The 16,597-nt window shown below is 34.0% G+C and overlaps 1 protein-coding gene across 2 annotated transcripts in view; it reads left to right on the forward strand.

The window, feature by feature from the left end:
• The window catches only part of RAD21 (RAD21 cohesin complex component), a 65,589-nt gene that overhangs the window by 36,109 nt on the left and 12,883 nt on the right, over positions 1–16,597 (forward strand). For both annotated transcript variants that reach the window (XM_006186467.3, XM_032468232.1), the window contains 7 exons: positions 5,823–6,000; positions 10,550–10,679; positions 11,880–11,979; positions 13,257–13,363; positions 14,003–14,209; positions 14,684–14,809; positions 15,153–15,275. In XM_006186467.3, the coding sequence (XP_006186529.1) occupies positions 5,857–6,000; positions 10,550–10,679; positions 11,880–11,979; positions 13,257–13,363; positions 14,003–14,209; positions 14,684–14,809; positions 15,153–15,275 (937 nt within the window). In that variant the 5' untranslated portion in view covers positions 5,823–5,856. The remainder of the gene's footprint in view (positions 1–5,822; positions 6,001–10,549; positions 10,680–11,879; positions 11,980–13,256; positions 13,364–14,002; positions 14,210–14,683; positions 14,810–15,152; positions 15,276–16,597) is intronic.

Below are 16,597 nucleotides of genomic sequence, written 5' to 3' on the forward strand. Positions count from 1 at the left end.
TCCGCGACTTTCCTAACGAGTAAGGGTATTGAGTGTCGTGGAGACGTTTGGGGGAGGTGTGTGTTTCTGACAAATTCCTGGTGTCTTTTCCCTCTCTGAGAAAGGCTTTGAGAATGATCTACTGTAATAATGTGAGGGTGACACTGTCTAGTTGTGATGCCAGACTAAACGGCCTTCTTCAAATTTGAAAGAAGGAAACGCTGGAGGGTTTGGCCACCTTGATGATTTGTTTGGCTGTCTGCAGAGTTCAGAAACGCGCTTGTATTTTTAAGGGTTTCTAGTAAAGACTAGTGTTTATGGGCTTTTTGCAAGCGAAAGTTAGTATCTTCTCTCCTTATACTGTTTAGAATAATCATTGAATTACGGAAGAAAACTGCTATTTTTAAAACATGAATGTAAATGCCAATGAGCTGTGTGATTGTGCAGAATTTAGAAGACAGGTTGGAGAAGCTTTCCTAAGTTGTAGAGTCATTATGTATTTAATGTTAGAGGCAGCTAACCAGTTACTTTTTAAAAGTTTTGGTGAGGGCATATGCCATATCCACTGATTAAATTGCTTGATTGTTTGTATGTGAGGCGACAGCACTGCAAAAACCAATGGACATGGTGCTTTTTCTACACAGGGCAGAATTACATTGACAGAGGATAACCTTTGCCTTTTTTATGTTTGTGAAAGCAATACATTGGTACACTCTAGAATTAACTTTTCTAAAGGATGAGAATGAGTTCCTGTTTATTGGAACGCAGAAATTCAGAGAAATTTTCTCTCTTGGGTACAGAAGGGGAATTTCTAATTATTGGAAATAAACATTTTGCGTTTTCTGTTTAAATGTTGTGATGTCAGTTGTTAGGCTTGATCATACTAACTGGTACACGTGCTCTGCTGAGAGATTTTTTTCCAAAGTAACTTTGCATTTACAGTGGCATTGTGTTGGATATGTGTTCTGTTTAATTCTTACAATTGTTTGGTAGACATCCCCATTTTATAGATGAGAAGGTTAAGACTTTGATGTTAAATCACTTTTAACTATTACAGAACCACTAAGGAGGGAGTTGAATTTAAACCTTGGATTGTCTGATTGTAAATCTCTTGTTCAAAAAACTTTATTACCAAGGGGGAGAGGAGCTCTAATATGCAGTTGGAAGTGCCTTTTGTCCCTGAGACACTCTCCCAACACTCCCTAAAGAGATAGTTCCAGTCTTACCTGAGTTAGATGTTGATGTTTTCCAACTTAGTAATCACCGAATTTCCACCTCCCAGGTTTTTATAGTTAGGGAAAATGAACTACACAGATTAAGCAGCTTAACTTGCTGGTTAATGGCAAAACACTCCCAATATAGTTGTTTTTACTTTGGACAAGTGATGTTTATATATGCTTCAAGTTTAAAAAAAAAAGTCCAACAGTACAAAAGGGTAGGCCTCACTTCTCACCAGACCCACTTTCCTAAGGTGACCAGTATCATCAGTTTTATTTGTTTTTCACAGATATTTTATGCTCTTACAAGTGCATGTTAATATACTTGTATAGAGGAAGAGTTCTCTGGATTTTTTTTAAAAAATACTTACGTATATCATTGTTTAAGAGAGCATGGAATTCTATTGTATGATTGTATTGATTTGCTGAAGGTCACTTACTAGGGGCTAGGTAGGTAATTTCTAAAGTGTTGCTTTTAGAAGTCAGCTGGCAAGACAGCATAGTGTTGTAGTTAGACATGTGGGCTCTGAAGTTCAGGTTCCACTTGCGTTAAATACTAATGACCTTTGCCACGTTCCTTATCCTCTCCTTTTCTGTTTCTTGGTCTGTAAAATGGGCCAGTATTTATAAGATTATAGTGAAGAGGACACAAAATGCTTAGAGCTTAGTACTGTTTTTTTTTTTAATCATTGTTATTACTTGTACATCCTCAGGTATACCTTTGGTTTGTTACTGGAAGTGCAGTTTCTGGCTGGAAAGTAGGAGTGTTCAAAATTTTCAGATGATCTTGTCAAATTGCCCTCCAGAGAGGTCATACTAATTTATACAGCCATTATCCTGCCCTGCTTTCTAACAGAAGAGTGAAATACTGTAATGATTTAACATCAGTGTAGAAACATGAGCTGTAGTTTGACTTTGTTTTTTTTTTTTTTTAAGAAATTGCTTTTAAAAATTGCCATTTTTGCATTCTTGAATATGTTCTAAAATGTCAGCTTCCCATTCCACATCAGAATTAAATTACTTTGAAGGATCAATTTTTAAAAATTGCTGCTTTAGAAAAAATTGAGAAATCATGAAATTGCTAAGTTATGCTTTAGGACCAAATGCAGGCTTTCTGCTAAGATATTCTGTAAAGGATTAGCAAAATTTAGAATCTTTAAAACTCAAAGAGATTAATCAAATTTTTTTTAAGATTGGTTAAATATTTGGTATTACTAAGGAAAAATGGTTTAAGAGGCAACAGTGATTACATTTTATTCTCATTTAGATATAAGCCAGTAGTTGATCCACCGCTGTGTATCAGGCTTCCTTTACTTATTAGGGTGATTTCCTCTAGCTAATTGTTTCCCAGATTAATTTTAGCACCACTCTGCTTTAGTTACTCCTCATCCCATGCCAGAAAGCATCTATTAAGGAATCTCTGCCTCAGCATAGCTGGGATATTTTAGGCATAGTACTCTGACTAGCAGCTGAAGTGCTGGCCATGAGCTACCGACACCTGTTGAGAAGTGCCAGTAGTGTCAATTTCTAAATTTCCAGAATTTTTTACATATATCAATTGTGAGATCACTTGGTGTATTTCATTTTCTTATTCATTAAACACATATTTAGTACTTGACATGCAGCCAGGGACTATTCTAGGAGCTAAATATTAAAGAATTTTTACTTATCTGGAAAATGACTATCTTCCGAAGTGAAACTTGGGGCTTGTTGTGTGTGACAGTGACTATATTTCTAAGAGCACATTGCCATATTGGATTTATGCAAAATCCCATAGATTGTATTTATAATGCTGTAGAGGCAGCTTAATTTTTGTGCTAACAAACTTTAAGGCTTGAAGTAGAAGTGCTACAACATAGGAGGCTCTCTTTGATTATGGGAACCATGTTTTTATCTGTAAAATACTATGAAGTGGGATATAAGGTATGCTTGAGGTGTTATTCTTTAATGCTTCTACCTTAGAGTGATCTGAATTCTTCCTAGTTTAAAATTCCTTAGCTCTTTTCTTAACATGTGAGAGAAGTTGTTCACAACATTAGGCAGTTGATGAAGCCTGTTTTTTGAGAAAATTTTCCTAGTGTGAATTAATGATCCCCTGGAAGCATCTGGTTCAGAGAATGAAAATTTCAGGACTCTTTTCCATTAAGTGATGGAAAATGGAGATGAGGCAAAACCTAACTGAATTACTCTTGCACCACCACCCTCCCAAACATTTTTGATAGGCATGAGATCTCTTGCCTGGGATGTGTTTAACTAATATATACGTATATTCTGTACCTTGTTGGAAAAAATAGGCAGTTTTTAATTGAAAGTACAATAAGTGAAGTTCTTGTTTTAAAATTTATAGTCCCTTTGTAAAAACATGAAAATTCAAGTAAACTTGCTCTGTACTTTTTTAAGCTAATTCCAAAGAAATTTTACATTCCCACTAGCCATGAGAAGCTTCTTTATATCTTCACCAGCATTGGTGTTGCCATTATTTTTTATTTTAGCTCTTGTAATAGGTGTGCAGCGATATCTCATTGGGTCTTAATTTACATTTTCCTAATGACTAGTGATGCTGAGCATCTTTCTTGTTCTTTCTTTGCCATTGGTATATTCTCATCTGTGAAATTTCTCTTCGTTTCTTTTGCCCATTTTCTAGTTGGGTTTTTTTTTTTTAACTCTTTAGTTTTCAGAGTTCTTTATATATTTTAGGTCTGGGTCCTTTTCAGATATGTGGTTTGCAAATACCTTTCACCATTTTCTATCTTTGCATCCTCAGTGGGCTCTTTCATAGAGCAAAAGTTCTTAATTTGATGAAGGCCAATTTACAGGTTCTTTTCCTTTATGGGGCATGTTTTTGGTGTAACATCTGAAAATTCTTACCAAGTTCTAGATACCAAAGGCGTTCCTCTGTGGTTTTTTTCTTAAAATTTTATAGTTTTACATTTAAACTTGTAATTTATTTTGAATTAATTTTCACATAATGTGTGAGGTTTGGGTTGAATTTCATTTTTTGGTCTGTACATCATGTTCAGTTACTCAAGCACCATTTGTCAAAAAGAATAAAAGACTGCCTTCCTTTGAATTTGCTTTAGCAAATTTTTAAAAAAATAAGTTGGACTTAATTGTGTGACTATTTCTGGGTTCTGTACTCCGTTCCATTGATCTATGTGTCTTTCTCTTTACCACACAATGTTGACTACTGTATAAAAAAAAAGAGTTTTAGAAAAATCTTATCGGTAGCTATTTGAAAAGCCTCGAGTTTTGACAGGAGCAGTGTTACACCAGTTTAACTAAACTGTATATCATGCTATATCCAGTCACCTCAGAACATTTTGTTCCCGCAAAATGAAAACTTGCATTTACCAAAAGTCTGTATACACAAATATTTATAGCAGCTTTATTTGAAATAGTCAAAAACTGGAATCAACCAAATGTCCTTCAGTATGTGAATGGCTAAGCAAGTTGTGATATAGCCATTCCATGGGATGCCACTCAGTGATAAAAAGGAACATACTGTTAACACATGCAGTTCTTTGATGGACTTTTGGCATGTCGTTGAATCTAAGAAGCTATTTGGAAAAGTCACATACCGTACCATTTCATTTATGTAATATTCTCAAAATGATAAAATTTGAGTGAAGAACAGAGTGGTAGTTGCCAGGACTTAGGAACGGTGGGAAGCAAGGGACAGGTGTGACACAAGTTTAGAATAAAAAAGTACTTTTCATGCATTATGAGTGTGCTTGAGTTTGTTTGTTTCTGCAGAGGCATGACTTACCTTGTTCTAGTCAAGGACATTTTAGAAAAATAAATTCATTTGGTAAAATAAGGGTTTTTTTTTAGAAAAATCTATGGGAGAGGGAAAATGCACGATATAAGGGAAATGTCTTTTTACACAGTTCATGTCCTCTCCTGGTTGCTTCCTTATTTCCTTAGGTATTTTTTCTTAGGTATTGTTACACATTAGCTTACTGAAAGAAAATAAAAGGTGAATAACATTTTTATTTCTTCTAAGACTATTTCAGTCATAAGATAAATTGTATACTGTATCATTGTCCTAAATTTAATATTTAAAGTGTAAGTAGTCAAGTACTTTTCTAAACTGCTTTCCTGTAAAATGGGGCTAACCTACTTATTGTTGCTTGGTGGAATATGAAATGCTTACTGTCATGAGGTAGCAGTTATTGTATACATTAAGCTGAGAATCTGAATTTTTAATGGGGTCCTAAAAATAGTAATTTCTTCATGGAATTAACACTTGATGGAAACTTCAAAAAAATGTTTTCTGATGACAATTTTTACTTAAAGGGAAAAAACAAACTAGCACTTTTATTTTAATATGTCAGTGGGACATGAAAGTGATCTGACTCTTGTCCCCTTTCCTTTCAACTCTTAGTATTTTGGGGTCTTTTTCTTACCCTCTCAAAATTAAAGCAATAGGGTTTTTTTTTTAATGCATACTATACTTCACTCAAGCCTTTTAATATTTCTCATATTTAAAAGAATAGGAACTATAACTCCATTTTTTAATGTAAAAAAATTAAAAGATTGGAAACTTTTATTCTCAGATTTTTTGTATGTCTTGATAAATAATTCACTTCTTGTGTGGTATTTATATTAACTTTTCTTCCCCTTTAGGTTTCATAGTCCTGTTTCATAGTCAACCAGAACAATGTTCTACGCACATTTTGTCCTCAGTAAAAGAGGGCCTCTGGCCAAAATTTGGCTAGCAGCCCATTGGGATAAGAAGCTAACCAAAGCCCATGTGTTCGAGTGTAATTTAGAGAGCAGTGTGGAGAGTATCATCTCACCTAAGGTATGTTTGATGTTGATATTTTTATTCACTTTGTTGATTGTTCATTGGTGTGTGAAATAGAATTCTATAAAAATGGCTTCCTAGGTTGGCATCTATGTATATTGGGGGCAAGGAAAATCCATGTATTAGCCAGTTTCAATATGATACCCTCTTCTTTTTAAAATATCTGTTAAGTACACAGATACTTTCATTTGCCTGTTTTAATGGCAGATAAGCATGGATGGACAGTACCCATATATTTTATATTTGGCTTTCTAGATGTTTTTATATTAAATATGTGTCTACATGTTCTTGATTTAAGAATGTACAAAATGCTCAAAATAAGGATTCATTAATTAGAAAATGTTGCAGGGGCCAGCTCTAACTACCTTGTCCGCCTAGCAAGTAGTATCTATAACACTTGCCCCACCTCAGCTTCACAGGCCTACTTCCTGTTTCTTGAAGATACCAAGAACTTTTTTTCTCATCATGGAACTTTTGTACTTGGCTATGCACTTCTCCTAAACATTCATTACAGTGTCCCCCTAGAATGGAAGCCTTGAGAATGTCCTTACTTTATTGGCCTTGTTACTGCTCTGTTCCTAGAGGAGATTTTATCGATACCTTCTAAAGCAATGGTTTTGACCTTTGGATTTCACAAGTGGTATGACTTAAATTAATATGTGTTGGGTTTTTTTGTTGTTGCTGAGAAAGGATCATTAAAGTACACAAACGCAATTTTTGTTTACAGGTCCTTTCCTGGACTTTATATTTATACGTACACATACACACATACATGCTCCAGTTTTCCTGTTGTGAAGGGGTTCCAGATCACACCTGTCTGGACCAGCATTGGGAGTTGCTCTTCTTAGAATTGGCAGTCTGGACAATGCTGGCATAATGTGTTAAATAGAGTAGTTCTTTATTGCTGAAAGAGTGAGGGGAATCTCAGGAACAAAGCTGGGATATAGCAGAGACTTGTTCAGAAAAGTTACTTAGGAAAGTAATTATTTTAGGTGATATGAAAGTTTGTGTTTGGAATTAGAGTAAATTATAAAATTTCTGTGTGTGAAACTTTGGTTTTAGAGTTACAGCATAGAATTTATTGATGTTAAAGATGTTTCTATTATGTTATTTCTAAGACTATACTAATTTGAAAACTTTACTTAAATGAGAATAAGTGATGTGTTGTTCTACCATCCAGAGAAACGTTTAGTGTTTTGGTGTGTCTTCTAGACTTTTATATTTGCATGTGTTTTATGCATAATTTGTCTCCTTTTTTACAACTGCATTCAGGAAAAGCTCTGTTCGTAATTCTGCTGTCATTTTTAATGGTTGCATTGTACAGTGTCATAATCTGTTATCCACAGAATGTAAGTTTTTAAAAAAACTGGAAACACACTTGACTGAAATTGAAGTGAGGTCATTTGTGTATATACAAATGTGTATAATTATGGAGGGTGGATGTTGCAGACACTCCTGGAAGTGTTAATATACGGCATGTGTGCTGCATTACCTTTATAATATTCGAAAAGTTCTGAATTCCAAAACACATTTGGCCCCTAGGACTTCAGATAAAGGATTATGGAGGACCTGTAATTTATTGTTTTGATTGTGCATGATTTATTTTACTTGCCTTTTTTGGGGGTGGGGGGAATAATCCATATTTTTTCTCCAAATTTTTTGAATTTTTATCCCCCTAGACCTGTATAATGCATCCAGTAAAAATTATAATGCTGAGAACAGAGGTTTTCCTGAAAGTAGGCTCATTCCAAAATAGTATGGTGCAGTTTTCATGTACATAGACACAAAAAGGAAAAATCGTGTACATGCACGTGTAAAAGCCTTGAAGGCATACTGAAACATTATTAAGGATTTCACCAGGTGGTAGAATTACAGGTTGTTTCCATTTCCTCTTTTTAAAAAAACAACCATTTAGTAAACATAAAAGCTTGGGAAATCTTTTGTTCACATCTGTCAGTCTTTCCTTAATATTAGCAGGTAATATACTTATTTTTAAGATTTCTGATATTCATTAACAATTTGCTCTGTGGGGAAATTGTACCTGTTTGCGCTGCTGGTCGAATTGTTTGAGAAGATGATATTTTCTTTATATAGATAAGTAAGTTTACTGAGTTAAATGGAGACTGGAGAAATTGAACTCTTTTTCTTGACTTTGATATGTGTGGCTAATCTTTAACATCCATAAGCAAATATTGAGGATGATTTGGCTTTAAAGGATAGCAAAGTTTTTCATAGTGTGCTCAGAGTACTTATACCCCATTAGGGAGGGACACTACAACTTATTTAAAAACCATTTCTAAGTGTGTTTATTTGTTGATTGATTTTTTTTTATTGTGATAGACTATAAAGATAAAAGATCTCCACAGGGTGAACTGACTTAAAATTTTCTGATGTTTGCTCTTAGTGTGCAGTTCTTGCTACAGGGCAATGTTAGGTTAGTCATTTAGAACAAATGTTAGACACACGGCTCAGTCGCAACCGCACGCCTTACTTAAACCCGCACCCATGCCTCTCCCTGTCCCTCTCCTTCCCTGTCTCTGGTTGGAACAGCCCCTCCAAACCCCTGCAGAGCTTTCCCCAGATGTGTATAGCCTGTGTTCTTTTTCATACCTACACTTAAGATTGCGTTTTTCCCCTTTTTTCCTCAGGTGAAGGTGCAGTCATTAATTTTAAATTTCCTATGACTACATCATAAAAGGAGATTCTCTTCTTCCATTAGGAAGTGTTTTAATTGGGTGTTACTTTTCATATCAGGGATTTATCATCTGATAAGTCCTAGATTTGATCACAAATTTATTATAATTTTAGATGCCTGAGAATTTATAACACTAAACTTCATGATTTTAAGTTATGTGATGTGGCTATAAATGTAGAACCTGAAAAAAATTATTATTGTATTGTTATTGTGTATTACTGTAAATCCAAATCTTAGACTGCTGTAGAGAGTACACATAAAACTTAAAAATACAATGTTTTATTTAATAAGTAACATATTAGTCATAATTTAAGCTGTAAACAGATATTTACCAACTTTCTTCGCTTCCTGAGAATTTGATGTGTGTGATCTGGAAAACAATCTGGTAAAGTTGAGTTCATGTTTTCTTGTTCTCTCAGAAAAAAATTATTATGGCCAGAGAAATATTGAATCATTCTGTTTAAATTGGGTATTGACTTCTCATTCTTTTCCCAACTACTGTGTCTCATCTCACACTGGGTCCCACTTAAGCATTAATCAAGATCTCCTTTGATAAAATAGGCTGAAGAGTATATTTTCATGTGAAAAAAGATGGGTACCATTGTCCTTCATCAGTTAGTGTGCTTTCCAGTCAGGTAATAAAAATTTGATCAGCCATAAAAAAGAATAAAATAATGCCATTTGCAGCAACATGGATGGACCTAGAGATCATCATTCTAAGTGAAGTAAGCCAGAAAGAGAAAAATACCATATGGTATCACTCATATGTGGACCCTTCAAAAAAAGAGAAAAAAGGACACTAATGAACTCATCTACAGAATAGAAACAGACTCCAAGACATAGTAAACAATCTTATGGTTTCTGGTGGGGTGGGAAGGGATAAATTTGGGAGTTTGAGATTTGTAGATGTTAGCCACTATATATAAAAATAGATTTTAAAAAACAAATTTCTTATTTATAGCACAGAGAACTATATTCAATGTCTTGTAATAACCTTTAATGAAAAAAATAGAAAACGAATATATGTATATGCATGACTGGGACTTGTGCTGTACTAAGAAATTGACACATTGTAACCAACTATGCTTTAAAAAAAGGTGAAAAGTGACTTAAACAATAATGTAATTAGCAATCCTGTTTAACTAGAAATTTAGAAATAGGAAGATCTACAGTTTGTTCAGCAGTTCAAAGATGTCATACAAGGACTTACCTGGACTCACCTTTCTTAGTTTGTTGGCTTCTTGTCCTCATGCTTATGGCCTTATAGTTAAAGGGCAACTACTCCAAGCCCTACCTACTTCAGGAAGGGGAGAAGGAAGAGAGGACTGTTTGTTTTTTTTTGTTGAGAAAATCTTTCTTAGAAATTCTCTGACCTACTTTACACTCACTTCTCATTGGCTGAACTGGGTTACATTCAAAAACAAGCACTAGCAGAGAATGAGACAATCATCCTTCAAGCCGGGGGGACATTTTATTTACTTCCCAAATAAAATCGGAGTTCAGTTATCTACCAAGGAGCAATGAAATGACTAGATTGGCAACAAAAAGTGCCACATAATTCTTGCCATGCTAATGACAACAATCCATGATCACTGTAATACCTGCTTCATCGCTACCTTCATGTCTGTTAATTCATGAATTTGTGCTAGTCTATTCTTTGGGTATACTTAGAAATTTATAGGTAAAGGCTGTGAGAAATGAAATATACTTGATTATGAGGTAGCTTCAAATAAATGGTTAAAAGTTATGGAGAGATACAAACTGCCTATAAATTGCACAGCATACAAGCTTTAAAGTATGATTGCCTCTAAAACCAGAAAATTAACTTTATAAATTAATGTTAATTCACAGGTGAAGATGGCACTCCGAACATCAGGACATCTCTTGCTGGGAGTAGTACGAATCTATCACAGAAAAGCCAAGTATCTCCTGGCAGATTGTAATGAAGCCTTCATTAAGATAAAGATGGCTTTTCGGCCAGGTATTGTTGACCTTTTTTAACCTGTGGAGTTTCTTATGTTTGATGTGAAAAACTGCTTAACCAATACTCTAAGTGAGCCTGGTTTGTTTTGTTTTAATTGCAATACGAAGAACCTTTCAAAAACAGGGCAAAGCTTGGAGAGGTTCAAGGAAGAAAACCCGTTTTATTTTTGTTCTACATAAGGAATTATGACAGTCACCCCTGTTCGTCCTTTACAGCTGCCTTTTTCTTTTAACCTTTTTCAGCAGTCATCAGAGGTTAAAAGTTTTGAAAACTAATTGTTACGTGTTTTTTGAAAAATGGAGCTCAGAAAAGGAAATCTTAGAATTTTAAATTTTTTCTGAATAATTTTAATGTGTTTTTAAAATCAAATTCAATTTTAGCTTAAATTGTTAAGACTTTTAAAATGTTCTCTGTAGTTTTTGGTGGTGGTTTTGTTTTAGGTGATGTTTGATTGTGAAACCATACTGTAGCAACTGAACTTCCATCTGCATAGATAATTACTATTGTATAATATTTTCAAGTGTTGATGAAATTTTATTCTGATTAAAATAACCTAAATGTGTAGGAGGGCCACCTTATACAGTAATTTCTACTTGTGTTATATTCTTCAACTTCAGTTTATTTAATATATGCACAGTGAAATCTTTGAGATCTAAGGTTTTATTAAAGTGAAACGTTTAGGCAGAGGCTGTGATACTTGAATGATTTCCAGTATGTGGCTACTAACTGTATTTTGCTTAAATAACATGTTTTGTTTCTTTTTATCTTTATAATAAAAATTCATTGCTTTAAGACCTCTTGAAAAATATGGGGGAAAATGTAAAGAAAATTAATATCATTAAACCCTACTTTTCCTAAAATAACCAACCCCTCATTATTGGGATACTCCTTTGCATTCCTTCCTTTCCCTCATAAATTTCATGCTTATTTAGAGAACTTACTAATATTTATTTGTTGATATGTCCCTTTAAAGACTTTTCAGCTTAATTAACAGTGCTTTGACTTTTTTCTTTAATGCAAGTAGTATGGCTTATGATTATAGAAAAACGAAAGTACTTGTGCTTCAGTGGTACTTTGCATATATTATCAACCTTTCTAGAATATAATCTTAGGAAATTATACTGACTTTTTACCATCCTTGATCCCTTGATAATCTTTGGTTTAACCAGGTCTTCAAGCTTACCATTTCTTTTCCAGGTGTTGTTGACCTACCTGAGGAAAATCGAGAAGCTGCTTACAATGCTATTACTTTACCTGAAGAATTTCATGATTTTGATCAGCCACTGCCTGACTTAGAGTATGTCTGTTTCTTTCTCTCCTCTCTTTTTTAATTGTTGACATAGTATACAATAAAACATAATTAGCTTACAAATACATAGTTTTCTTGGGATGTTTTGACATCCCAAAAAAGAGTTGACATGTAGCTAAAATGCATTTGCTTCATTTAGGATAATATACAAATATGAAACATAAACCCGAAGTGTTCGTCCTATAAGAAAATCATGTAGAAGTATCGGCTTTAATACAGCTAAGAGAATTCTGATTAGCTTAGGCCAAAGCTGATTTTTTTTTTCCACTAAATACATGCTACGTTCTACATGATCCCAGGTTGGTCGAGTTATTAGATGCAGAACTGCAGATAGGAAGGGCTGACTGTCAAGTTACATCTGAATTTTTGACTTCAAGGGGTTAGGGGTTGGTGCCCCTAATTCCCATGTTGCTTAAGGTTTCAGCTTTATTTCCCCAATTCACCTCTCACCTTCAGCAAGTATCTTATTTCATCTGTAAATACCTCAGTATGTATCTCTTCAGAGGTAAGGAATTTTTTCAACATATCTATAATAATATCACACTTTTTAAAAAATTAAAACAATTCCTTAATTATGATATACAGTCAGCAGTCAAATGACCCCAATTGACACATGACCCCAATTTTCCCCCTTGTTTGTTAGAGTCTACAGAAGGTTTACAGACTGCACTTGGTTGATATGTCTCATAAGTCTCTCTTAAGAACCTGTAACACTGCTACATTCCTCTTGCATGTTTTTCTGTGCCATTTATTTGCTGAACAAACCTAGTAGTTTGTTTTGAAGCATTTATATACTGAGTTTAATCAATGATATTCCACATTGGTATTAAACATTATGTGTTTTTCTAATTAATGTTTGTAAACAGTATGAGAAGTTATTTGTTAGAGGAAGAAAAAACGTCCCAGGAAAGCCAGTTAACTTCATTGTTCACACAACCTGTAAGTTGTAGGGCCCCAAAGCAAACCCATGCATATCTAGTTAATGCATCTCTTAAGTTTTTCCTCTGTATACCATGTTGCCTTATGTAGTGATTTCAGCATATTGTATTTTGCTTGCCAGTCATTAATGGTTTTAAAATTTAAATGCAAATTAAATTAACTTCCAAGTCATTCAGATTTCTTGGGTTGTGTTAGTATATTACTATTTAGGGTCCATAGGTTGTGTATGTAGTTTTTTTTCTTACAAAGAGAAATAAGATTTTTTTTCCTTATAAATACATTACAGTGAGACTTGAGACTGAAATGTATTTGAAATTCTTTTAAAGTGACATCGATGTGGCCCAGCAGTTCAGCCTGAACCAGAGTAGAGTGGAAGAGATAACCATGAGAGAAGAAGTTGGAAACATCAGTATCCTACAAGAAAATGATTTTGGTAATAGAGAAACAAATCATTAGCCACTAGCTATAATCTTAAAATTACATTGTGACACTAACAAGTTAAAAAAGAAAGCATCTCATGCATTTTCATCAAAAAAGAATATGTTTTCCTACCAGTATATTAAGCATTATTTCCATTTATGCACCAAACTTAGAGTTCATTCTTTGCCTACACCTCCCCATACATGGGGAGAACCTATATATTAACTTGTGTTAAAAGTCCCAAAGTTGAGGTAATGCTTGCTTTTCAGCTAATCATTTTGGAATCAGTTGGCATCATGTACCTACTATGTAGCAAGCCAGATTCTTTTCTTGATGAAAATACTGTAATAAGAAAGTTTTAAGTCTGAATGTTAATGTGACCTAACATACATACATGCTTAGATTTACTTGATATATTTAGGATAACCTAAATTGGGGTCTTAGAATTGAATTTGCTAATCATGCCCCAGAATCAGTTTATGAAATATAGATGGCTGAAGATTTGAAGTTTAAACTAGACATTTTAATATTTAACGGTAAATAAGACTTCAGTTAGCAAATGTGACATTATAATTAAATCATTAGCCATTTTCTTTTTTATCAATGATATTTCTAACTTTTTTCAATTAGTGACTAACTAGAATTTCTTTAGGTGACTTTGGAATGGATGATCGTGAAATAATGAGAGAAGGCAGTGCATTTGAGGATGATGACATGCTAGTAAGCACTAGTGCTTCTAACCTCCTATTGGAGCCTGAACAGAGCACCAGCAATCTGAATGAGAAAATTAACCATTTAGAGTATGAAGACCAGTATAAGGATGACAATTTTGGAGAAGGAAATGATGGTGGTATACTAGGTAAGTCAAAGGTGTTTATTCTACGTAATTTCTTTTTAGTTGTGTTGTTTTAGAGCGGTTGCTAATTCTCATCTTGAGCAACTCTCTAGGTGATATATGTGTGAATTGCCACCATGTGGTTCAGTAAAAGTTTTCTGTAAATCTGTAACCTAAAAGTATAATAACAGTATCTAATTTTGTTTAAAAGTACTTCTCTTGGAGTTTTAACTTTTACTAATTCTTAAAACTGCTCTACTTGTGTTGGATTAAGTAAATGTGTGTTATAGACAGATTTGAATTACAAAATATAAATCAAGAATGAGTTTTTTCGTATGCTAAGTGTTTTATACTTTTGTACACTATCTTGAGAGCAGATGCATATTGAATACAGATTTAAATTTTTTAATTTAATCCACTTTAGCATTTTCTTCTAGTGATTGGCTATTGTTCTTTCAGCATTTCTTTTTTAAGTTGTAACTAAATTCTGTGTTTCAGATGACAAACTTATTAGTAATAATGATGGTGGTATCTTTGACGATCCCCCTGCCCTGTCTGAGGCAGGGGTGATGTTGCCAGAACAGCCTGCACATGATGATATGGATGAGGATGATAATGTATCAAGTAAGCATTTCATGTTCAATGATCTGGGCATGATTCTGTTGCTTCCAGAAAGATACTTAATGTAGAAGACCAAAAACTAGAAGTTCCAGCTTCTAGTGAATTATAAATCTCCTTAAAAAATAGTGCTTATGATTGTCTTATATGTTTAATCCTGTGCCCCTCCCTCCTTTTTGGCCATTAGGGTCAACTGTGGAGGGACTTCCTCAAAACTAGAAAAGTGTTTTTTCTTTGGTATCAGTAGGTTTCTTTCAGTTACCCAGAGGAATTATTTTTCCCCATTTGTTGGACATATATTAAGTACCCACCAACCAAGCCTTTTGTGACGAAATTTCTGTTTTTGTAGTGGGTGGTCCTGATAGTCCTGATTCAGTGGATCCTGTTGAACCAATGCCAACTATGACTGATCAAACAACACTTGTTCCAAATGAGGAAGAAGCCTTTGCTTTGGAACCTATTGATATCACTGGTGAGAAATAAACTTTTTGACTCATAAAACTTAGAACATAAAGTTCTAATTCTGGCTGATGTCCACTAATCTCATTGTAAATAACTACCTTCTCCTTTGTCAGCCATCTATCATAGAATCTTTATTTAATTCAGTTATAATTCCTGTATCTTATATCTTACAGAATATCTACAAGTTGCTATGAAGTAAAAGTATAAAACAAGCTTCCTGTTAATACGTATCTCAGTCTTTTGGGTTTCCCAGAATGCTGACAGGTCATACGTGTAACAGTTAGAAAACACTGCAAGGCATTTTTCAGTAAAGTACAAAATTGACTGATTATCTTCCAAGGTTCTAGATTCTGTATAGTTTGGGCTACAATCTGGGGAAATCTAAAAATAACTTTTAAACTGGAAATATCAAAGATTCTAAAATCAGTATTCTGTTTTTTAGTGCTCATTAAGAACCATATCAAAACATATTTAAATGGGGGTGCTGCTTCTGAGTAAGGGAGGCAGTGTTTAATTTGGATATGAAACTTCACAATTTCTAGATGTTTTATGAGTACAATGAGGTAGAAAACTTGAAGTCAGTTACAGTGGAATTCAAAATACTGTTACTACTTTTGAGTAAAACACAATTAACTTTTTGGGTTTCCTGCTTAGACATCTGATCACCAAAATTGTGGCTTGGGCTTCTGGTTTGAAAAGAGTACTTACTATGTAACTAATTCTATTGAGAAACTAAAAATATAAAAATGAGTAAGTCTATCCTCATGGAACCTAAATACTAGAAGAACACGGGTAATTAAGCAAAATATGTATCCATTAGTGACAAATATTACAGAGATCTGTAAACAAGAGGGAGATACACTGCAGTGTTTAAAGTAGAATAGTTAGGCTTAACCAACTATTGAACTTTTAATTTCAGGGAAGGGAACTCAGTAGCTGGAGGACAGGGGCTATCACTGTGTGACATCTTTTTGAATCCTGAATTTTGAACCTCATGAAGATTATATCTATAAAAACCTATGGATTATAATGTGTCTGACAGAATGAAATCTTGGGGAATTTAATATCTTGGGCTTTTCTGTATTTTAAGAAATTGAGATAATGCTACCTACTTTGTAAGTTTTAGTAAGGATTTAAATGTGTAAAAAAGTGTCTAAGATTAAATATGTAAAAAAAGTTCCATGTTCATCTGACTGGATTTGGCCTTGTTTCACATCATCAAGCTGCTTGTGCAACTGCAGCTTTTCCAATAAAACTCATAGTAATTGCAGCCATTTATGGAGTCCTCAGTCTATGCCAGGCTCTATACAAAGTATTTTAGAATCCCTGTAT

Source organism: Camelus ferus, chromosome 25 (genome assembly GCF_009834535.1).
Source record: "Camelus ferus isolate YT-003-E chromosome 25, BCGSAC_Cfer_1.0, whole genome shotgun sequence".
NCBI classification, from domain to species: Eukaryota; Metazoa; Chordata; class Mammalia; order Artiodactyla; family Camelidae; genus Camelus; species Camelus ferus.